This window comes from Oreochromis niloticus, linkage group LG16, assembly GCF_001858045.2.
Source record: "Oreochromis niloticus isolate F11D_XX linkage group LG16, O_niloticus_UMD_NMBU, whole genome shotgun sequence".
In the NCBI taxonomy this organism is placed as follows: Eukaryota; Metazoa; Chordata; class Actinopteri; order Cichliformes; family Cichlidae; genus Oreochromis; species Oreochromis niloticus.
Window position 1 is genome coordinate 18,769,849 of NC_031987.2, and position 18,084 is coordinate 18,787,932.

At 43.8% G+C, this 18,084-nt stretch overlaps 2 protein-coding genes across 13 annotated transcripts in view; one reads left to right on the forward strand and one right to left on the reverse strand.

Moving 5' to 3' along the window:
• Positions 1–9,943, forward strand: part of bcl9 (BCL9 transcription coactivator) — a 28,103-nt gene extending 18,160 nt beyond the window's left edge. For all 3 annotated transcript variants that reach the window (XM_005460008.4, XM_005460009.4, XM_005460007.4), the window contains 7 exons: positions 2,575–2,879; positions 3,066–3,173; positions 3,316–3,502; positions 4,132–4,228; positions 4,362–6,525; positions 7,026–7,298; positions 7,407–9,943. In XM_005460008.4, the coding sequence (XP_005460065.1) occupies positions 2,575–2,879; positions 3,066–3,173; positions 3,316–3,502; positions 4,132–4,228; positions 4,362–6,525; positions 7,026–7,298; positions 7,407–8,449 (4,177 nt within the window). In that variant the 3' untranslated portion in view covers positions 8,450–9,943. The remainder of the gene's footprint in view (positions 1–2,574; positions 2,880–3,065; positions 3,174–3,315; positions 3,503–4,131; positions 4,229–4,361; positions 6,526–7,025; positions 7,299–7,406) is intronic.
• A 403-nt stretch (positions 9,944–10,346) lies between these two features.
• acp6 (acid phosphatase 6, lysophosphatidic) lies at positions 10,347–16,298 on the reverse strand. 10 transcript variants are annotated; one of them, XM_013264238.3, is made up of 12 exons: positions 16,162–16,298; positions 15,659–15,721; positions 15,028–15,253; positions 14,815–14,943; positions 14,111–14,241; positions 13,852–13,931; positions 13,660–13,747; positions 13,359–13,491; positions 12,833–12,933; positions 12,622–12,714; positions 12,374–12,539; positions 10,347–12,274 (listed from the first exon to the last, which is right to left on the reverse strand). In XM_013264238.3, the coding sequence occupies exons 3-12, from the start codon at positions 15,244–15,246 to the stop codon at positions 12,140–12,142; spliced, it is 1,275 nt and encodes a 424-aa protein (XP_013119692.1). In that variant the 5' UTR covers positions 15,247–15,253; positions 15,659–15,721; positions 16,162–16,298; the 3' UTR covers positions 10,347–12,139. The 10 variants fall into 10 exon arrangements, with proteins under 10 accessions (XP_013119692.1, XP_013119694.1, XP_005460068.1 ...); XM_013264240.3 differs by having other exon boundaries at positions 15,028–15,290; XM_005460011.3 differs by having other exon boundaries at positions 15,659–15,731; positions 16,162–16,285.
• Between the last annotated feature and the right edge of the window lie 1,786 nt (positions 16,299–18,084).

Genomic DNA, 18,084 nt, shown 5'->3' on the forward strand with positions numbered 1-18,084 from the left:
GGGTATGTGTGTAACTGAAGTCTAGGTTATACTGACTATATATTAAAGCTATGGATTAAAATAATGTTTAACCAAGACTGTTTATGATGGACAGCAAAGGATTTTTAACTGCATGAAAATCTTTAGAAGTACATGTAAATAAAACTGTTTAAAGGGTTGTTTGAAAAACTACTACCTTTTTTTTTTTTTTTTTTTTTTTTTGTTGGTTAAGACAACCTTCCTAGACAGTTTGGTGGACTATTAATGATGACTAAACCACTTAGGCTTGTTATTTAGCTTCAATAACATGTAATCAAACTTTACTGGGGAAACATCTGTCCATGACAAATCTTTTTTTACGTAATTGGGGAAAAAAAAAGTAGAAGAAGAAGAAAAAAAGCCAGGGTCATTAAACAACAGTTAAGAACAAGGGGCAAATTGAGAAGCTCTGCCCGTTTTTCCAGCTTAGATTTAGTTGAAATAAGCAATATTAACTTTAAAAATCAGCAAGACCGAGGCCACATTGAGGCGTGTTTTTGCTCATATGTACTGTACTTTCTAGAGAGCTGTCATTCTAGTATTTGAATGTAAGAAATAAACATATTCGTGCTGTCAAATGTGTTTACGCTGCTTACAATCAGCATGTCGTTTAAATCCTTATAGCCATCAAGAATGGGGCAGCTCTTTCGCTAACTGATGCATGTGGGGACAGAGTTCAATTCAATTTCAGTTCAATTCTGGTTTATTTAAAGACCCTGCAGTACTCAGAAAACTCCAACAATTAGATGATCCGGTATGAGCAAGCGTGACAGTGAGAAAGAAAAACTCCTTTTGAACAGGAAGAAACCTTTTGTAGAACCAGGCTACAGGAGGCGCAACTGTCTGCCATGACTATTTGGGGGAATGAAGGCAAAGTGAAGAGAAAAAGGAGAGCAGAGGGAGACAGGACGGATATTTCTTTTTCTATTCCAGCTCCTAAACCTGGTAGGAAGACCTAGTTTAAAATGGTGTCTCTTCTCTAGCTTGGCTAGAAAATCTAGCCATAGTTAGAAACTACTCTTAAGTAATCTTCTTGCATGGACATCATTTACTTTTCTGTAGCAGCAGGCAGAGAATGTGTTTGGATGGCTGTTAACACAGAAACTAGGCCCTATCTAGACACTTTTGGCTGATTACTTTAACTTAATTACCTCTGTCTGCTTGCACTTCACCAGTGGCTGTGGCTTAATGATTGTAATGTTACTTCTTCTACACACTCAACAGACGGAGTCACTCAGTCCCTGCAAGGACCCTGAGGCACACACGTTACCTACAGGGCTTTCTTCTTAAAGAGGAAGGCTCGACCGTTTATAAAGTCATCTCACTTGCACATCTAAAATGAAAAAAAAAAAGTAAAATGAAATAAAAACAATAAATAAAATAAAGCTAACATGTTATCCTTATGCTTTTTAAGGTTTTTACTGTACTACTCTGGTATTTTCATTTCTCTTTACTGAGTTGAACTTACTCTCTTGATGTCTTTAATTGTAGTAATTGTATTGTGCAGTGAGGCTTGTAAGCAAGTATGTCTACACGATACCTGATAAATCTATAGGAGTTGCATGTTGGCAAGGTCAAGAAGGTGGTACAAACCTGAACAATTTGCTTCACTTGTATGGTGTGGAAATTAGGTGTTGGTCAGGTGTAACGCTAATGTAAAATCATCTTTTGTGAATTATTAGTTTACACGTAAGGTTTTGATGTGTGATCCAGAGCTCTTCCAGGGTCAGGGAGTACACTGGGCTTGGAAGTTTTCCCTGCTGACTCATGGTTCTGGAGCCTCTGGAAATGACTGCATGGACTGCCAAACTTATGGCTTTGCCTTCTTGTTCTGCTGGCCGTGTGTCTGTCTCTACATACATACAGTGTGCAGAGCTGTGGCTGAACCTTTTGGACATGTTGGCATTTGTTTTATGCTACTTGTACAAATGTGTGTACGTGTGCATATGTGTGTGTATATGAGGAAGAAAGAAAGATATTAGGGTGTGGTATGGAAGTTCTCTGCCAGTTGGATGTTTCCTGCTTGCCTGAACTGAGCTGCTCTCAGAGCCGGTTAGCAGCAGTCATTTGTAGGTGCCCTGTCTTTTTGCAGACCAGATCTGTGTGCAATGAATTCCCCATACCAGTAACTTAATCTTGCGTTCACAGACATCTATGCCAACTGTTGGTTGTCAAACTGATGCTGTGTTTAGCAGTTGCAAGTTGGGGGGTGGTGGTGGTGGTGTTGTAAGGACAAAAAGAACACCAAGTTCACATTTTCCTTTGGTTTTCTCTCTGCCACCCCTTTTGGGTACCATATTGGAGGGGAAAAAGGCACATGTTATAACTATGTGTCGTGGGATTAAAGACCTCATGGATGGCAAGCTGTCTCCGCATTTATCTGTAATTTACCTGGTTCATTCTCGATTCCAGAAAATGATTATTAGATAAGCCTGCTAAAATGCCCCTGGCCTTTTGTTGTATCCAAAATATCTAATGTTTTTCACAGTTTTCAAGGAAAAGTAGCTGCTTTAGTTCATGGTGTAATTGTATCTTTATCTATTCATTGTTTTCCAGCCCTAAACCTAAGACGGAGGCCATGGTACGATCACCTCCTGTCGTGTCTCCCTCCACTGCCGCCCAGAGTGACTCTAAAATGCCCAATCAGGGCAAACCAGGGAGCACGGGCAGCCAATCACAGCCCTCACCCTGTGACCCCAAGACCAAAGGGGCTCAAAATGTTGCAGGTGGAGTGGGGCTTAAAAACGGCCAGGGCCTAAGCTCCGGCCCAAGCTCCAAGGTGAAATCTAAAAGGAGCATGAACAACTCTGCGGAGTCATCCGAACAACCAGAGAGTGGTACGCCTACCAGTGAGGAAACAGGTAAGAATCACCATAGCCTGTACAGTATTATCAAATCATCTGCTGTGTTGTTTGCTAATACTACACAATCTGCAAAGAGAATACAAATTGGACATCTTGAAAGATATACTTTGCAGTCCCTCATTGCCAGTCACACTGATAAACCTAAGGCCACTGATGGCTTTGTGTGTGCGTGTGTGTGTACAGATAGTAGCAGGGCGAAGAGGATATGTGTTACGGAGAGGAGGGCGCCGTACAGTGGAGCTGACTGGTACTCTGGGGGGGAAAGTGACGAAGATAACAGAGGATTCTTCAGTAAGTGTGTTAACATGTTCATTCAAGCATATATAATATTCCCTCCATTAATCAACTTGACTTGACAGCGGTTTTCAGTAGAACTACATTTCCCATAAGCCTGTGCTTAAAGTCATGGGTGTACCCTGTTGTCTCCCTGCAGACTCAAACTCCAGCGATGTGAATCCCCAGGACTCTGTCACACATTCTACCTCCAATGCCGGACTCAGTCGCTCCTCAACGCCTTCCCACAATACACTGGGAGGCCAAGTCTCCACAACAGAGCCTGCTAGTGGCCAGAAACAAGGCTCAAAATTTGTTTATGTCTTCAGCACAGGGATAGCTAACAAGTAAGGGAGCCAGAAGTTACCTTTTCTATTATTTCGTATCTGTCATATATTTTGGCTTAGAAGTAGAATATTCCTGTTTAATTTTTGGTGTTCACAGTTGGTTTATCTAGCCAATTTCTAAATATTAATGAGTTTATAGAAAGTAAACCATCATTTCATTGCTTAATTTTTTCTTTTACATAATAAAAACCTACATCTGCAGCAACACAGTTAAAATAGAATTGCTAACACTGATATTTTCATTAAGTGTATCTTTGTGCTTCTGTCATCAGTGACTGTTAAAGCTGTTTGTATATGTGGGACTAAGGTACTTGGCTTCCTCGCCTGTCCTTCACCCAGCCTTTTCAATTATAGCCTAAATTTGTTGTGTGTATCTGCACAAGCACGTGTGTTTTTCAGTGGGAGTACATGCTTGGCTTAGATTACCACTCTCTTTTGGGAGTTGGAGATCAAAGATGGGGATGCTCAGTAGAAGGTGTGCACGTGTAATAGTTTTCTTAGTCTGCTGACCTTGGCATTACCTTCATGGTTGCATCTAGTACTCATTCATGTGGCTTACTGTCTCACACACTCACACTCACTATTGTGTCTGATGACTGATATCTAACCGTCTGCCTCCTTGTCCTCAGGGCAGCTGAAGAGGTTATTAGTGGCCGTATAGAAAACATCATCGTCTTCCACATTACAAACATCTCCAACAACAGGGACATAGCTCACCTCCTCTTGGTAAATACTCATTTCATAGTAAATATATACTAACATATATACATGGCATATATGAAATTTTATATATATATATGAACATGATTATGTTGACACTGCTACATCTCAATCCTGTTTCTCTTTCTCTGTGTTAAAGAACAATGCAGCAAACGACTCCAATCCTCCCCAGCAGCCTCCGTCCCACACCCAAGATCAGAGCCACCAGCCTGGATCCAACCCGTCCTTACCCAGCACGTCAGAGCCAGCCCCACCGCAGCCTTCAAATCAAGGGAGCCAATCTGGTGTTCTTCCGCAGGAAGGCTCATCCTCTACAGGCATGGAATCCAAAAATATTCCCAGCAGTAGCCCCAGTAACACTACAGCCCCAGTTGACCAGGTCCCTGTAACCCAACCAGAGGCTGGCCTCAATCCCCCAACATCGGGTGAAAGTGGACAGGGTGGAGGAACTGGTGGAACAGGTCTGACGCCCCAGCAGCAGCAGCAACACCAGCAGCTAACCCAGGAGCTGTTGAACATGGAGGTGAACACAGAGGGTCTGTCACAAGAACAGATAGAACATCGGCAGCGCTCTCTGCAGACCTTGCGAGATATTCAGCGCATGCTTTTCCCTGATGACCGTGATGCCCCGCCAGCCGGAGCTCAACAATCCCATAGTGGACCCCATGATGGGGGCCCTGATGCGCCACCTCGGAGGTCTGAGCAGGGCCCCTTACAGGCTATGATAGCGCAGTCTCAGAGTTTAGGCCCACCAGGTGGACCAGTAGGACCTCGTCCACAAGGTCCACCTTTTGGCCCACCCCATGGTCCCAGGGACATGCCCCCATTTCCACAAGATGAAATGGGTCCACACATGGGAGGCCCAGGTGGATGTGGAGATGGAGAACAGATGACCCCAGAACAGGTGGCGTGGCTGAAGCTACAGCAGGAATTTTACGAAGAGAAGAGGAAGAAACAAGAAATGCAACACCGGCCACTTGGTCCTGATATGATGATGCACCCCCATGGTCCACGTGGCATGATGCGAGGGCCCCCACCTCCTTATCAGATGGGCCCAGGAGAGATGTGGGGAGGACCAGGTGGGCCACCGGATCACTATCCAGAGCGCATGAGCATGGGTCCTGGCCCCAGGGGTATGCCCCCACATATGCAGAGGATGCCTGGCTTCTCTGGCATGATGAATCCCGAGATGGAGGGCCCCCCGAGACCTGGAATGGGATGGCCTGATGAGATGCCTCCCCGTATGGGAGAAGCGCGTTTCCCTGGAGGACCTGGGGCAATGTTTGCTGGTCCAGGAGCTCGTGGTGAGCGTTTCCCAAATCCTCAGTCAGTCCAAGAGGCAATGTTTCACCAAGGAATGGGTGGAGAGAAGGGTCTTCCTCCTGGGATGATGATGGACATGCAGAGGATGATGGGACACCAAAGAAGTGGGATGGAACCAGGTAATGGCATGGGTATGTTTCCCAGAATGCCCAGTGATGGTCCCATGAGTCCATCCTCTAGACTGCCAGGAATAGGGGGCCGGGAAATGGGACCTGAGTTCGGCATGGGGCCTGGCCCTGGGCCAGGACCTCATATGCATCCTTCAAAACTACGAGATCCCCCCATGAATATGAGCCCTGATGAGATGATGAGAATGAGAGGGGGTGGAGGGCCAATGGAGAATATGGGTCCACAAGGCAGGCCCATGCAGGGTCGGTCATTCCCTGAGCAGACGCAGCCAGGAGACTTTCCTATGGGGCCTGGGAGATCCTTCCCTGGGGGTCCTGGAGGAATGAGGGGTCCACATGCAGACCAAGCATTTGGTCCAGAGCACAGATCTACACCAACCGGAGGTAATGGCCGTATTAACCATATTCCCTCTGCTGGGGGTCCTGCACAAGGCCAGAGGGGCCGCAAGCCAGCAGATCTGAATGTCCAAGCAGGAGGTGGGAACTCTCCCAGTGTTAATCCACTTAAGTCTCCTCCTCTGAGGCAAGTGCAGTCCCCCATGATGGGCTCTCCCTCGGCTAATCTTAAGTCCCCTCAAACACCGTCCCAACTGGCTGGCATGCTCACCGGTTCCACAGGCCCTGCTGCCCCCCCAGCACCTCCAACTTCAGCACCAATGAAGTCTCCTCACTCCATGATGGGATCAGCAGGTGCTTCTCCTGTTCATATGAGATCTCCTTCTCTTCCGAACCCATCTCCAGGATGGGCTTCCTCACCAAAACCACCCATGCAGAGTCCTGGAGTGCCCCCTCAGGGTGGCAAGCCTCCACTCAGTATCACCTCACCAAATATGATGCCAAGCATGGAGCAAGGTATGCATTTTTTTCCTTTTCTGTTGTTATCTGTACCCTTTTCTTGCAAAAAGAAAATTCCTAAATAAAAAGGATGAAAAAAGAGAAGTTGTATTCAGTTAATATTGGGATTTTTTTTTTTAAATGATATGGGGTTGAATTTTAGTTATTGTCTCAGTAGTCACATGTCAGATATTTGACTCAACTTGTTGAAACAGAATCAACCTAAAAACTGAAAATGATATGGATCTGATGTGGTTATCTTCCATGTTCATCAGATCTTTCAGATTAACACATCTGTGGGGTGGGGTTGGGTGGGTTATGGTCCAGTGGCTCCCTCTTCTGGCCATATAATGTAGGAGCCACATTATCTTACTAAGTCTGAATTTGCACACAAATTGCAAGGAATGACACTTGTGGTAGTTTTTATGTAAAACAATCCAGAAGAAGAAAAAAAATCGACTGTTGTGTTTAATCATTTCTTTGTCATGTCCTCTGTTTCTTCATATGTTGTCCTCTAGGAGGTAACGGCCCTCCCTCAGCCCCTCCTTCATCAGGGGCTCCATCTGGCTCCATGTCTCTCCCAGGCAATGTCCCGTCTGGTAGCCCTTACACCATACCTCCTGAACCAACACTATCCCAGAACCCGCTCTCCATCATGATGTCACGCATGTCCAAGTTTGCAATGCCCAGCTCCACCCCACTTTACCACGATGCCATAAAGACTGTTGCCAGCTCTGATGATGACTCACCGCCAGCTCGCTCCCCTAACCTGCCGTCAGGGAACAATAATGGTAAGACGTGAAATATCTTCTGTATAATATTTAATTTCAGTTCTCTGAACTTGAGCTGCTTTACCAGTCGCTATACTCTCTATATAATAATTTCTTTTTGACTTATAGGTATGGCAATGAATCACCAAGGCAATCCACGTATGATGGGACCTGGAAATGCTGGACCTATGCCTGCCCTAAGCCCTCTAGGTATGAATCCAATGGGATCCCAGCCTCTCTCACATGGCATGCCCCCACAGATGCCCTCTCCCAATGCCCCGAATATGGGCCCAGGCATGATGCCTCATGGTATGATGATACCACCAAATCCTCAAGACCCTGGTATGGCCAACCCTCAAATGATGCCACAGGGACGCATGGGTTACCCTCACCGGGGCCAGGGATATCCCCTAACCCAGTCACCTTCCCAGCAAGGCCCTTTCTCTCCGCACAATGGTCCCGGTCCCCAAGGCTTCCCTGGCCATCCTATGGGTTTCCAGGGCGAGGGAGGACCTATGGGAGGACGGATGGGCAATATGTCTCATGGGGGAGGGGCTGATGGGGGTATGTGCAAACCCAATACCCCTGGTGGGCCAGAGTTCAATAACATGCAAGGTGGATTCAGTGACGCAGACCTTCATGAGGTAATGCGGCCGGGAGCTTCTGGTATTCCCGAGTTTGACCTCTCCAGGATAATCCCTTCAGAGAAGCCTAGTCAGACTCTGTCTTACTACCCTCGAGGTGGAGGAGACAACCCCGGGGGGAAACCGCCACACCCTTCTGGCTTTCCCATGCAGAGCATGATGGGCGACGGCCCACCAAGGATGGGGATGCCAATGCAGGCTATGGGGGGGATGTCAGGGGGACCTGGTCCTGGGGGAATGGGCCCTCAAGACATGCCAATGGGCAACCCTGGCCACAATTCAATGCGGCCACCGGGATTCATGGGCCAAGGCATGATGGGCCCTCAGCACCGGATGATGTCCCCTGGGGGCCCAGGAGGGATGATCCAGGGGAGACAAATGGCCCACCCAGGCCCTGGCGGCTCACCTAACATGATGATGTCACTGCAGGGCATGGGCGGCCCCCCGCAGCAGACAATGATGATGGGGGGTCAGATGAGGCCTCGCGACATGGACATGGGCTTCAGTCCGGGCCCTGGAATGTTCTAATCCAACAGAAACCTTGTATCTAGAATGTTCTTGGACAATACACAAGGAAGGAGTAACGATATCGGACTTCGGAGAGTATTCAGAAAACTGATGGACTCGAGTAAAGGAGGTAAAATATGAACGAGATGGCGTACCCAGAAAATGAGCAGAGTGGAGATAACCAGTCACCTGGTAATGTCCTGTGTGAACTATTCCGGCGGAGACTGTGACAGGGCCGCATTGGAGTACTTTTGCCACAAGAACATTTAATTTTGACTCATGAACTTCAGAATGTATGGGATTGTTGTGGTCACACAGTTTCGCAAAACTGTTCATGTGGGTTTTTTTTTTTTTTTGGTTTTTTTTTTTTGTTCGTTTGGTTTTGGTTTTTTTTGATTATCTGACTGTAAAGATGACTTCGACATCAAAGAGGAATCAAACCTAACTAAAAGTCAGCGTGGAGATGCTACAGTATATGTCTACTTTTTTGAAATTAAAAAAACAAAACAAAAAAACAAATTTGTCACGAAAGTGGTATGGAACAAGAGAAAGGAAAGAAGAATTTGTGCTTTGTGAAGACTTTAGTGGAAATCCATCTTGTCTCTCGCTCCATTGTTTTGACTGTATCTGTACAGTATATACGTGAGAGTGCGTTGGCGTGCTTGACCGAATGTGTGTTTGTGTGGTATGTATGTATGTGTCTGTATGTATAGGCATTCTATCAGTGACCTCTCAACTCCTCTTACCAAGCTTTCATTGGGGGAGGAACGTCCCCCTAAAAATACTGTACTGTTTACCATTGGTGGGCTATTCAAATTTTAGTCTATTTTAATTTTCTTTGTAACTCCAGTGTATAACAAACCAAACTATGACCTCATTAAGATAATAGTATTATTAAAAAAGCACAAACATGGACCATCTGCAGAAAGCGTCTTCTTTCTCTATTTTTACCATTGAGAGCAAACACATTTTAAGTGTGAGGATCCTGGCAGCTTTGCAGCACCATGATAATCTCCAGTCCATTTCAAGTTGTAGATGACATTTGACTCTGTGCTCCAAAACTTTCAGGACTTCCCACGTTCGCCAGCGTGAATACTATTGCTAATACCCAGATGTGCTGTGTTCTTCTTGTTCCTGTTGTGTTCCTGTTTTGTTTTGACTCTCTTGTTGACTCTGGGTAATGATCATTCCCACAGCAATAATCTCCCGATGGTCAGCAGAATAGGACAGGAGTGGCTGTACGCCGCAGCAGGTATGCCAGGTATTATAGAACTAGAGCTAGGTAGATCTGGTATAAAAATTTAAACAAATAAAATAATTTTTTTTCTAGTAAGGCAGGTGTGGTGTCCGGAGTGAGACACAGAAATGTAAACACGTACTGCTTACCATCCAGTTGACTTCTTCTCTTTTCTCTATTGTATAAGCTTGTCATGTGTTTCTCCATTGGCTTTGGTGCAGAATAGCCTACCAGGGCTGTGGTGATGGACTACAAATAAAAGATATTCTTTTGTTATATACATGTCTATGGAGTGTGTGTGTGTGCACACGTGTGTGTATGTTTCCACAGAGGAGTCTTTACTATTTCACTTGCAAGGACCAGTTACGCGTCTTTGTCTTGTACATACTCAAACCAGCTTACCAACATTCTGCTACAAGAAGTGCAAGTCATACTAAGGAGGAGCATTGATATGTTGACATTTTATCAGGTGGTACTAAGTGAGACTATTTTCAGAGGACACCACACTTCTAAAATAGATTCAAGCTTGTTGATGCGTTCAAATGCTTCTCCACTAGCTTCAGAAGAGGCCTTGAGGTTTTTCTAACCTGTATTTTAAAAGTTTCATTTGGCCTGTGGGAATAGTTCAGAGCCTCTCGCAAGGTGTGAGCTTACAGGGGGGAGAAAAAAAAAGACTCCATATTGATTAAAATCTGTATTCATGTCACACCAAATCAAAATAAATCTTTACATTTTGAGTGGCAGGTCATGGGAACCTCCCACAGATGAGGTACAAGTGTGTTGCTGGAACAGCGCAACACTTGGGTCCATGTAATGTGTATGTATTCAAGCATGCATTGCACTGTGGCAAAAATGTTTCATTCAAAACATGTTGTAGCAGAATAAGTGTTCTAAAACAGTCTCTACTCTACACACCTTTCTAAACACTTGATCCAGTACATTAAACTATACTTCCCTGAAGAATGATCGAACTGAATATAATGAATACAGTTGGGAGCTCAACTGATTTGATGGAATAATTAATCAGCAATCAGACACAGGCCACATAATACAAACTTGTCCATATATCAGTGCGATTCATAACTGCAGTAGTTGTTTAAAAGTGTAAAGGAAAGGTTAATACTGCTGGAGATGTTAACAAACACCCCCCCCAAAAAGAGAAAAACCAACAACCAATTTATCCTATGAATAAATATCAATGCTAGACTAAAGCCTGATGTAATACATTCCAATGCGCCATAAAGGCCTCATTTCTAAGTTAATTAAAAACACAAACCACACCATTTTACTGACTGAGATGTCCCTTGATTTTCTTTGCAGCATTCACATATGCTTTATATTTTCCCGGTGCAGCAAATGCTTGCAACCGTACAGAATCCCAAACAAATGTAAACTTTACTGCTGTTCAGGTGAGTCACCAGTTGATTTTTAAAAACGGGGTTTGTTAACAATAAGAAAAGTATAAAATAACTTCAGCCTTAATCAGTAAGCTTAAATAAATTCCAAACTTGCATTCAAATATAAAGCATCTATCGCACTCTTCCACTTTGAACTCAGCTGTCACTGAACTAATCATTTAACCTAATTTTAAAGGTTCTATATATCAGGTTTTTCATATAGCAGCAAACAGCTATTCGTACAGATGTAGTGGAGTGATGATGATCTTAGCAGAGGACGAAGCTGCCAGCCTCCTGCGTGTTTTAAAATGAGCGTCTTTGTTCTTTGTTTTTGTAGCCACATGTGCGTTAGTGAATGAGTCCCTCCCTTTGAAACGGTTTGTCCTCCCTGCATTTATAAAGAGACAGAATGCAGTCCAGAGTATTCACATGGTGCCCCACCCCCACAAAGAGCACAAACAGAAGAGGCAGGGGAAGTCAAGGTAATGTTACTGCAGTTTATGACATTACCAAGCGCAATAAAAGCACCCCATCAATTGTTAGTCCATCTAAGATGTCAACAAAATCTGTGTGTGTTTTTTTTTTTTTTAAACACATCCAATCTGAATGTAGGAAAAAAACATGGGAAAAGTGCCACTGATGGTGGGTGGGCATGCAGCATATCACAGCCATTTAATGGCTTTTACTGTGTTTGCATAGCGTGATGGTCGGGGCTGGATGCTTTTTGTTGGCTCACGTGTGCACAACCTTTCTGTTTGTAAATGAATTGCAGTGAGAAAGGGGGTGGGGGGTGATTGTTTTGGTCTTAGATGCCAGTGCTCTAGTGCACCATTCAGTGCTTCAAAATGTCATTTATAGCACCTTTAATGTGATTGCCATGGTAACAAGATGATGTTGACTCCTGAAAGCAAGCAGTGTAACCTGAAAGCTCTACAAAAGTGGCTGTACTCCAGCGTGCTCTGACAGTGAGATGATAATGACTGATGCTGGCTGGATGGAGAGAGGATTGAGGACGTTAAAAAGGCATGATGCGTGCTGGCTGTCAGCAGTGTGCCGATGCGAAGGCTTGCTGAAGGTTCAGGGTTCGGTCGGGCCTACGGTTCTGTTGCAGTGCGAGTTGTAGTCTTGAGGGCTCAGCGAGTACGTGGAGAGGACCTGTTTGAACTCCTCCAGGGGGCAGTAGACTGCACTACAACCCGGTATGAGTTGATCCTGCAGAAAGAAAAAGCAACTTGAGGTTATAGAAAGAAAAAAAAAAATGCAATTTCTTTTTTTTTTTTGCTCATCTTTCGAAACATTCTCAGCTCCTACCTCGCCTACATATGACACTTTAACAAAGGCCTCATCAGTTTTCCGGTTCTGGTGCAGCTCCACAGTGAGATCAGCGGCATACGGTGGCCATCTCATGTCAAAAATTCCCAAAGCCAAGAGACAAGGAATCAGAGTGGTGTCATGTGCGGAGTACAAAAACACCTTCCTGTTTGAGAGAGCATTTCAAGAGTGAAGCATTTGAAGACCAACTACAGTTAAGTTTACGTGTGAAATAATGCGCGTCCAACCTGCTTGGCTCTAATGAGGTGCCCTGTAGTTTCTCCTCGATGTTGTCCACCAACATGTGCAGGAGGGGTCCCACAGACAGCTGCAAGCTCTCTCTGCCACAGACAGCAAGAGAATTAAAAGGTAGCCTGTGGAGCTGAATTCACAAGTGGTAAATCTCAAATCTGGCCTTTTAGATAAGCCCCTGGGACTGGTGACTTTGGTTAATCTAACCTCTTGCTGGGCTCGAAGATATGGCACATCATATCCACGGCTCTTTGTTCCACTTTATCCCTCCAGGTGTCGAGCACTTGAGGGCAGGGCAGGCCATGTGTCTGTTAATGTAAAGGAACAAGTCGCAAGTCTTCAAACAGCAACTTATAATTTCTATTTAAATAGCATGAAGCTAAATGCATTGATTTCATTTGTCTGTGAGAATTAAATGACAGCAGGTGGACATCAACACCACCGCTGGCTTTGACTAGTGAGAACCCCCCAAAAACTGCGGCTTCCTACTCATTAAATGTGATTTCGCCCTCTATTGTGACACATGGATACATGCTGTCAATCTTAAACCTAATATCAGGCTGGATCTCAAAAAGATTAATGAACTCTGATGCTGAGTTTCATCTTACATAAGCAGCAGCTTGCGAGGTTGCATTCTTCCTGGCCACGTCTTTACAGTAAATCCTATGTAATTCTGATAGCTTGTGGCTAGAGCTAGCAAAAAGTCACATAAATCACAATGTGGCAGTGTCACCTCTCTGGCAACCATGTCATCCCTAATGAGGATGAAGTCAACTTTCTGGTGAGCAGCGATCCCCAGCTCGCTCTGGATGCTCTGCAGGTCTGCCGCGATGTCTGGCAGAGTGGTTGACTCTGCCCAGCGGTGGCTGCAAAGAACACACGCGGTGTCACAAAACACAGATACACCGTGACAACCTGTCACAGGCGCCTCAACTCTGCTCATAATGTTTCCACAGCACATTATTTCAAGGCTCCAGTAGGATGGTTTAGGCTTGATGGGACTCTATTGCTAGGAAAACACACTCTCTTCATACCCGCAAAGGATTTTAAGCATCTTGCATCCGTGATAGTTAGGATACAGGATTTCAGATTCGGCCTCCGATGTTAAAATAGGCACAATTGCTGCAAGTAGAACAGGAAATTGCAAAATAAATTAAAAATTAAATAAATAGATGAGATGAGACAGAAAAATGGGATAAGTAACATACTGCACGTCTCCGCTCTACCTTTTTGCTTTTGCTGGAAGAGCCCTGCAACCAGGCACTTGGCAGACTCAATGGTCCTCAGAATATTAGTGGAACGCACGCTAGAAATAAGGAGAAAAAAAAATAGGTCATGGAAGGCACCCAGTTCTAAAATAGTAAAAGCATTTAAACTCATGTCCTTTGTACTTGCACTCATAAACCCAATCTATCAAAATGTCAGAGCACAGATATGAGGGCTTTTTTTCTCTCCTTGCTCCTCGTTATGATTTGGACCACTTACTAGACCTCAGCTGGGATAAATGTGGAGGTAAGGAAATCGCTTTCTTCAATGTATCTCCTCCTTAGTCTTTTGCCCAACTCATACAGCTGCTGCATGCCCAGTGTGGTCAGCTGACCAGGGAATGTGCCACCCTGCCAAACACAACAAACAGGATCAGGTTATATACCCACAGATGTGGCCGGGCAGACACACACCTGCGATCACATGCAGGAAACCGGGCTGGATGTGGTACAAGAATGGCCGGAGTCCATATTGGGGGATTTAGTTTTCTAAGCTAAATCCAGTGGAGTTAAACCTCTTTAGCAAAGCAGCTCTCAGCACAGGAAAGTAACAGCTCCACGGACGCTGTGACTGGACATGATATGTCAATAGGAAGCTCTACATACAGTTCAGCAGCGTTACAGAGAAGAGGTGAATGAATGAATGAGCCCAGGCCAGTGATATCTGTAGTGGCACCTTTAAGCCACTAGATGGAGAAAAACTACATGAATTGAGGAAAGTAACAAGTGTGCACACACGTAAGGTCTATGGAAAGCCCAGAAGAAATGTATTCAGACATTAACTTTGTCATACCACTAAAAGCAAAATAGCATTATTAACTTTATTCCAGCATTTTCATAGTGAGAGTCAAATCAACTAAGCCAGATGACAGCCAGCAGCCACATCACACCTATTTAAAAAAACCAAAAAACACAATGACTCACACTAAGTATGTTATTCCGATAGCTGTCTTCTATAGGAGCCGGGGGCCTGGGGCCACCCTGAAGATCTGTCACTACATAGTCGATGCTGGTGTGCGGTGGGGGCTCCAAAAGCGTTGGCACCCACTGGGCCTTTGTTGAAAAAAGAATTTGCAGATTTTTTTCATGTGTGAAACATTTTTTACAAAACATGCTCTTAATAGAAGACAGTTTTACCTCCATAACATCAGGTATTGACTTTAGGGGTGTTCGAGCGCCGTGCCGGAACAAGATCTGGACCAGCTTTAGCTCATATGGGGAATCAGCGTTCGTGTCAGCACGGTTGGAACCCGTAGCAGCCTTTTCCGGTTTAGTCTTCTGCTGTGACCACAGCATCGAGCCAAACGCCACGGACACCGACCCTAACGCAGCCGCTCCGCCCCAAAGTCCCCTCATGGCTGTGCTGTGATCAAAACACACCAGCTGTCACCACAAAGCCACTGAGAGTGAGATAAAGCATATGCACAGGATTGAAACAGTCTGTGTCCCTTACATAAGAGATCGATTAGAAAGTTGGAGTTTGATCTAAAAACTATTAAAGCTACCAAGTTCATGGTTTTAGGAGACTATGAAAACATACAAACATCCATTGAAAACTCTTTTAAACTAAATTATTTGGACATTCTGTTTGAACAACATCAGTTAATCAGCAGTCACAAATCCTCATCAGTCTTTCAATACAAAACTGTGAAAACTCAAAGGATTTCAAATAAGCAAGACAAGAAAAGCAGCAAAAGCCTCACATTTAAAAAGCCTTTGTTAGGCCATTAAAATCAGTCTAACAGCTGTTTCTGCTCTTTTCACTAACCTGTGGTACAGTTAGACCTCCTGTCACGGTCAGGGATGTCAGAGATGATGATGGTGTGGCCAACTGTAACACACTGAGTAAAGCGGAAGCTGTTACTAAAGACAGAAGCGTGAGTATAGACAATCAACTGCATACCTGACTTAAAAAAAAAAAAAAGTTGACGGTTCCCGATGGTGCAACACTGGTGCAATGAGCTCCCCAGGATGTTACGTTTTCCCCAATAAATATTTAGTTTTTGTAACACAATCTAGTGCTGCCATAGAACTCAGATTATCAGCGTTTCAACAGCACAGCGCAAAGGTTAGGAAACAGGAACTCAGTGAAACACGTTACGAAAACAGAGCTAACCGAAGTGAACTCTAAACTGGCGAGGTGCAGCAGAGGGTGAAGTCCCTGCTGTCAGCCTCGATGCCAGTATCACCAGGGAAGCTCACTGCTACCACACAGCCACGGCATTACCTACAGACACAGAATAAAGTGTTACCCTCGATTAAAACACATACACGGCGTCCGTGAGATGACAACATTCACTTCAGTCATTCAGCAACTAAGTTTCTACCGGTACAGAGGCGCAAGTCATGCCGGGAACTGTAGGCCGGCAAATAATGCTTCAGAATAGAAGAGAAGAAGAGAGGGGTGAAGATTAAACTACATTTCCCGACATGCCCTCGCCGTATTGCCGCTCTTCTGTTTCTGTTGTGAGACTTGAAGGGGAGAACGTCCACCAAAGTACGCTACTTCCCTCTATAGGAAGTAACTGTATCTGCATTTCGAACTAAGAGGATTTGTTACTTTAATCTATTTTTATAAAGTTATAGATCAAATATATTCGAATTTGGACAAGTTGTTTATCCAAAAGCGAGGATACATGTTGAGCTTTTTTTTTTCAAAAATCTTTAATTGCAAATGTACACTACTGTGCAAAAGTCTTGAGCAACCCAAGACATGCCTTTTTGAAATATATAACTTGAGATAAAAATATGAATTTTTGGAAACATTTGCAACAATAAATGGATATACAGTACATTACGGTAAAACAGAGTTTGTGGAGTTCAGACAAGCTTGAAAGTCAATATTTGCTATGACCACCTTTGTTCTACAACACAGCCTGAACTTCCCGAGACAAGGTTTTCAGTCTAGTTCTTGTGTAATTTGGCGGACCTCAGCACTTTCTCCCTGTTTCCCTTCCTTAAAAACAGCTTCTTGACAGTCACCCTTCCACTGAGAGCATTTCTGATGAAGCTTCAGTGAACAGTAGATGAATAAAATGAAGGGCCAAATGCATACTTCAGGTCCTCTAGCAGGGTTTTGCTGGATTTTTTTCTTGATCAGTTGCAGGAAAATTAGTGAAAAAAGCAAGCAGTTTTGTTGCTTAAGACTATTTAGAAAATATTATAAGAATGTTCGGGTCCTTGGAAGGAAAATTTAAAGAAAAGAGGGCTGACTCTGATCTGGATCACAGCAATCGTATGGCATAAACGTACTTATTCTATGTGTGTTATAACAACAAGTTTAGCTGTTTTTATTTTAGTAAAAGATATTAATACTAGTTTTTGTCTGCATTTCCCTGCCCAGTTTTTCCTTCTAACCACAGCATGAAAATCTATTAAATTACATTTCCAAAAGTCTTGAGCAGAACTGCAGAAAAAAACAAGACACATGTCCCATTTATCCCAATAAGATCTTTAAAAAGAAGACTGTTTTATTTTCTTACAGCAATTAACTTTTTTTTTTTTTTTTTTTTTTAAAGATGTGACTCACGCATTCATGTAGAGATACCTAACTCATGACTTGCTCAGGAATTCCAGTCACACTGAAGGGACCTTCATCTTCCATGTTGCCAGAATGCTCTTGATCATTACCGAATCATTACTGAAGTAAAGCAAAATCTCCTTGGGCTTACTCTTGTTTGGAAAGAGGTCTTAAAAGGACACCAGTTGGAAAAGATGTATAGCACTTAATGGTTTTCACTGTAATGTAACTTATAAACTTCCGTGTAGTGTTTACATTTTTATTAATTTTGGTTTGATGCTTAGTCTCGTGTTTGTCTTTCTTTTATGTATGACCATTTATATCTTTTTAAGCTGATATTGGTTCTTGCACAACAACTATTTTTTTAAAAAATGAATCCTTTAGAAAGGAAGACAGGAAAACATTTTATTAAGCAGCAAATATGCTGTCATCATCCTGGTCTAACTCAAAATACACAAATATTGCTGTGAAGCTCAATCTCAGAAAGCACTGAGGTTCCACAGAAATAAAAATAATACAAAAGCAACAAAGATTTTCCGATTCAGCTTCAGCCTGTGGCAGATCAAACTGGATACCAGACCTCAGCGTCCTGGCACAAATGGTGAGGCAGTCTCTGTTTGTGTAAACATTGCTCATCTTCCACAATCTGTCTCCTGCAGGTCCTTTGTGAAGAC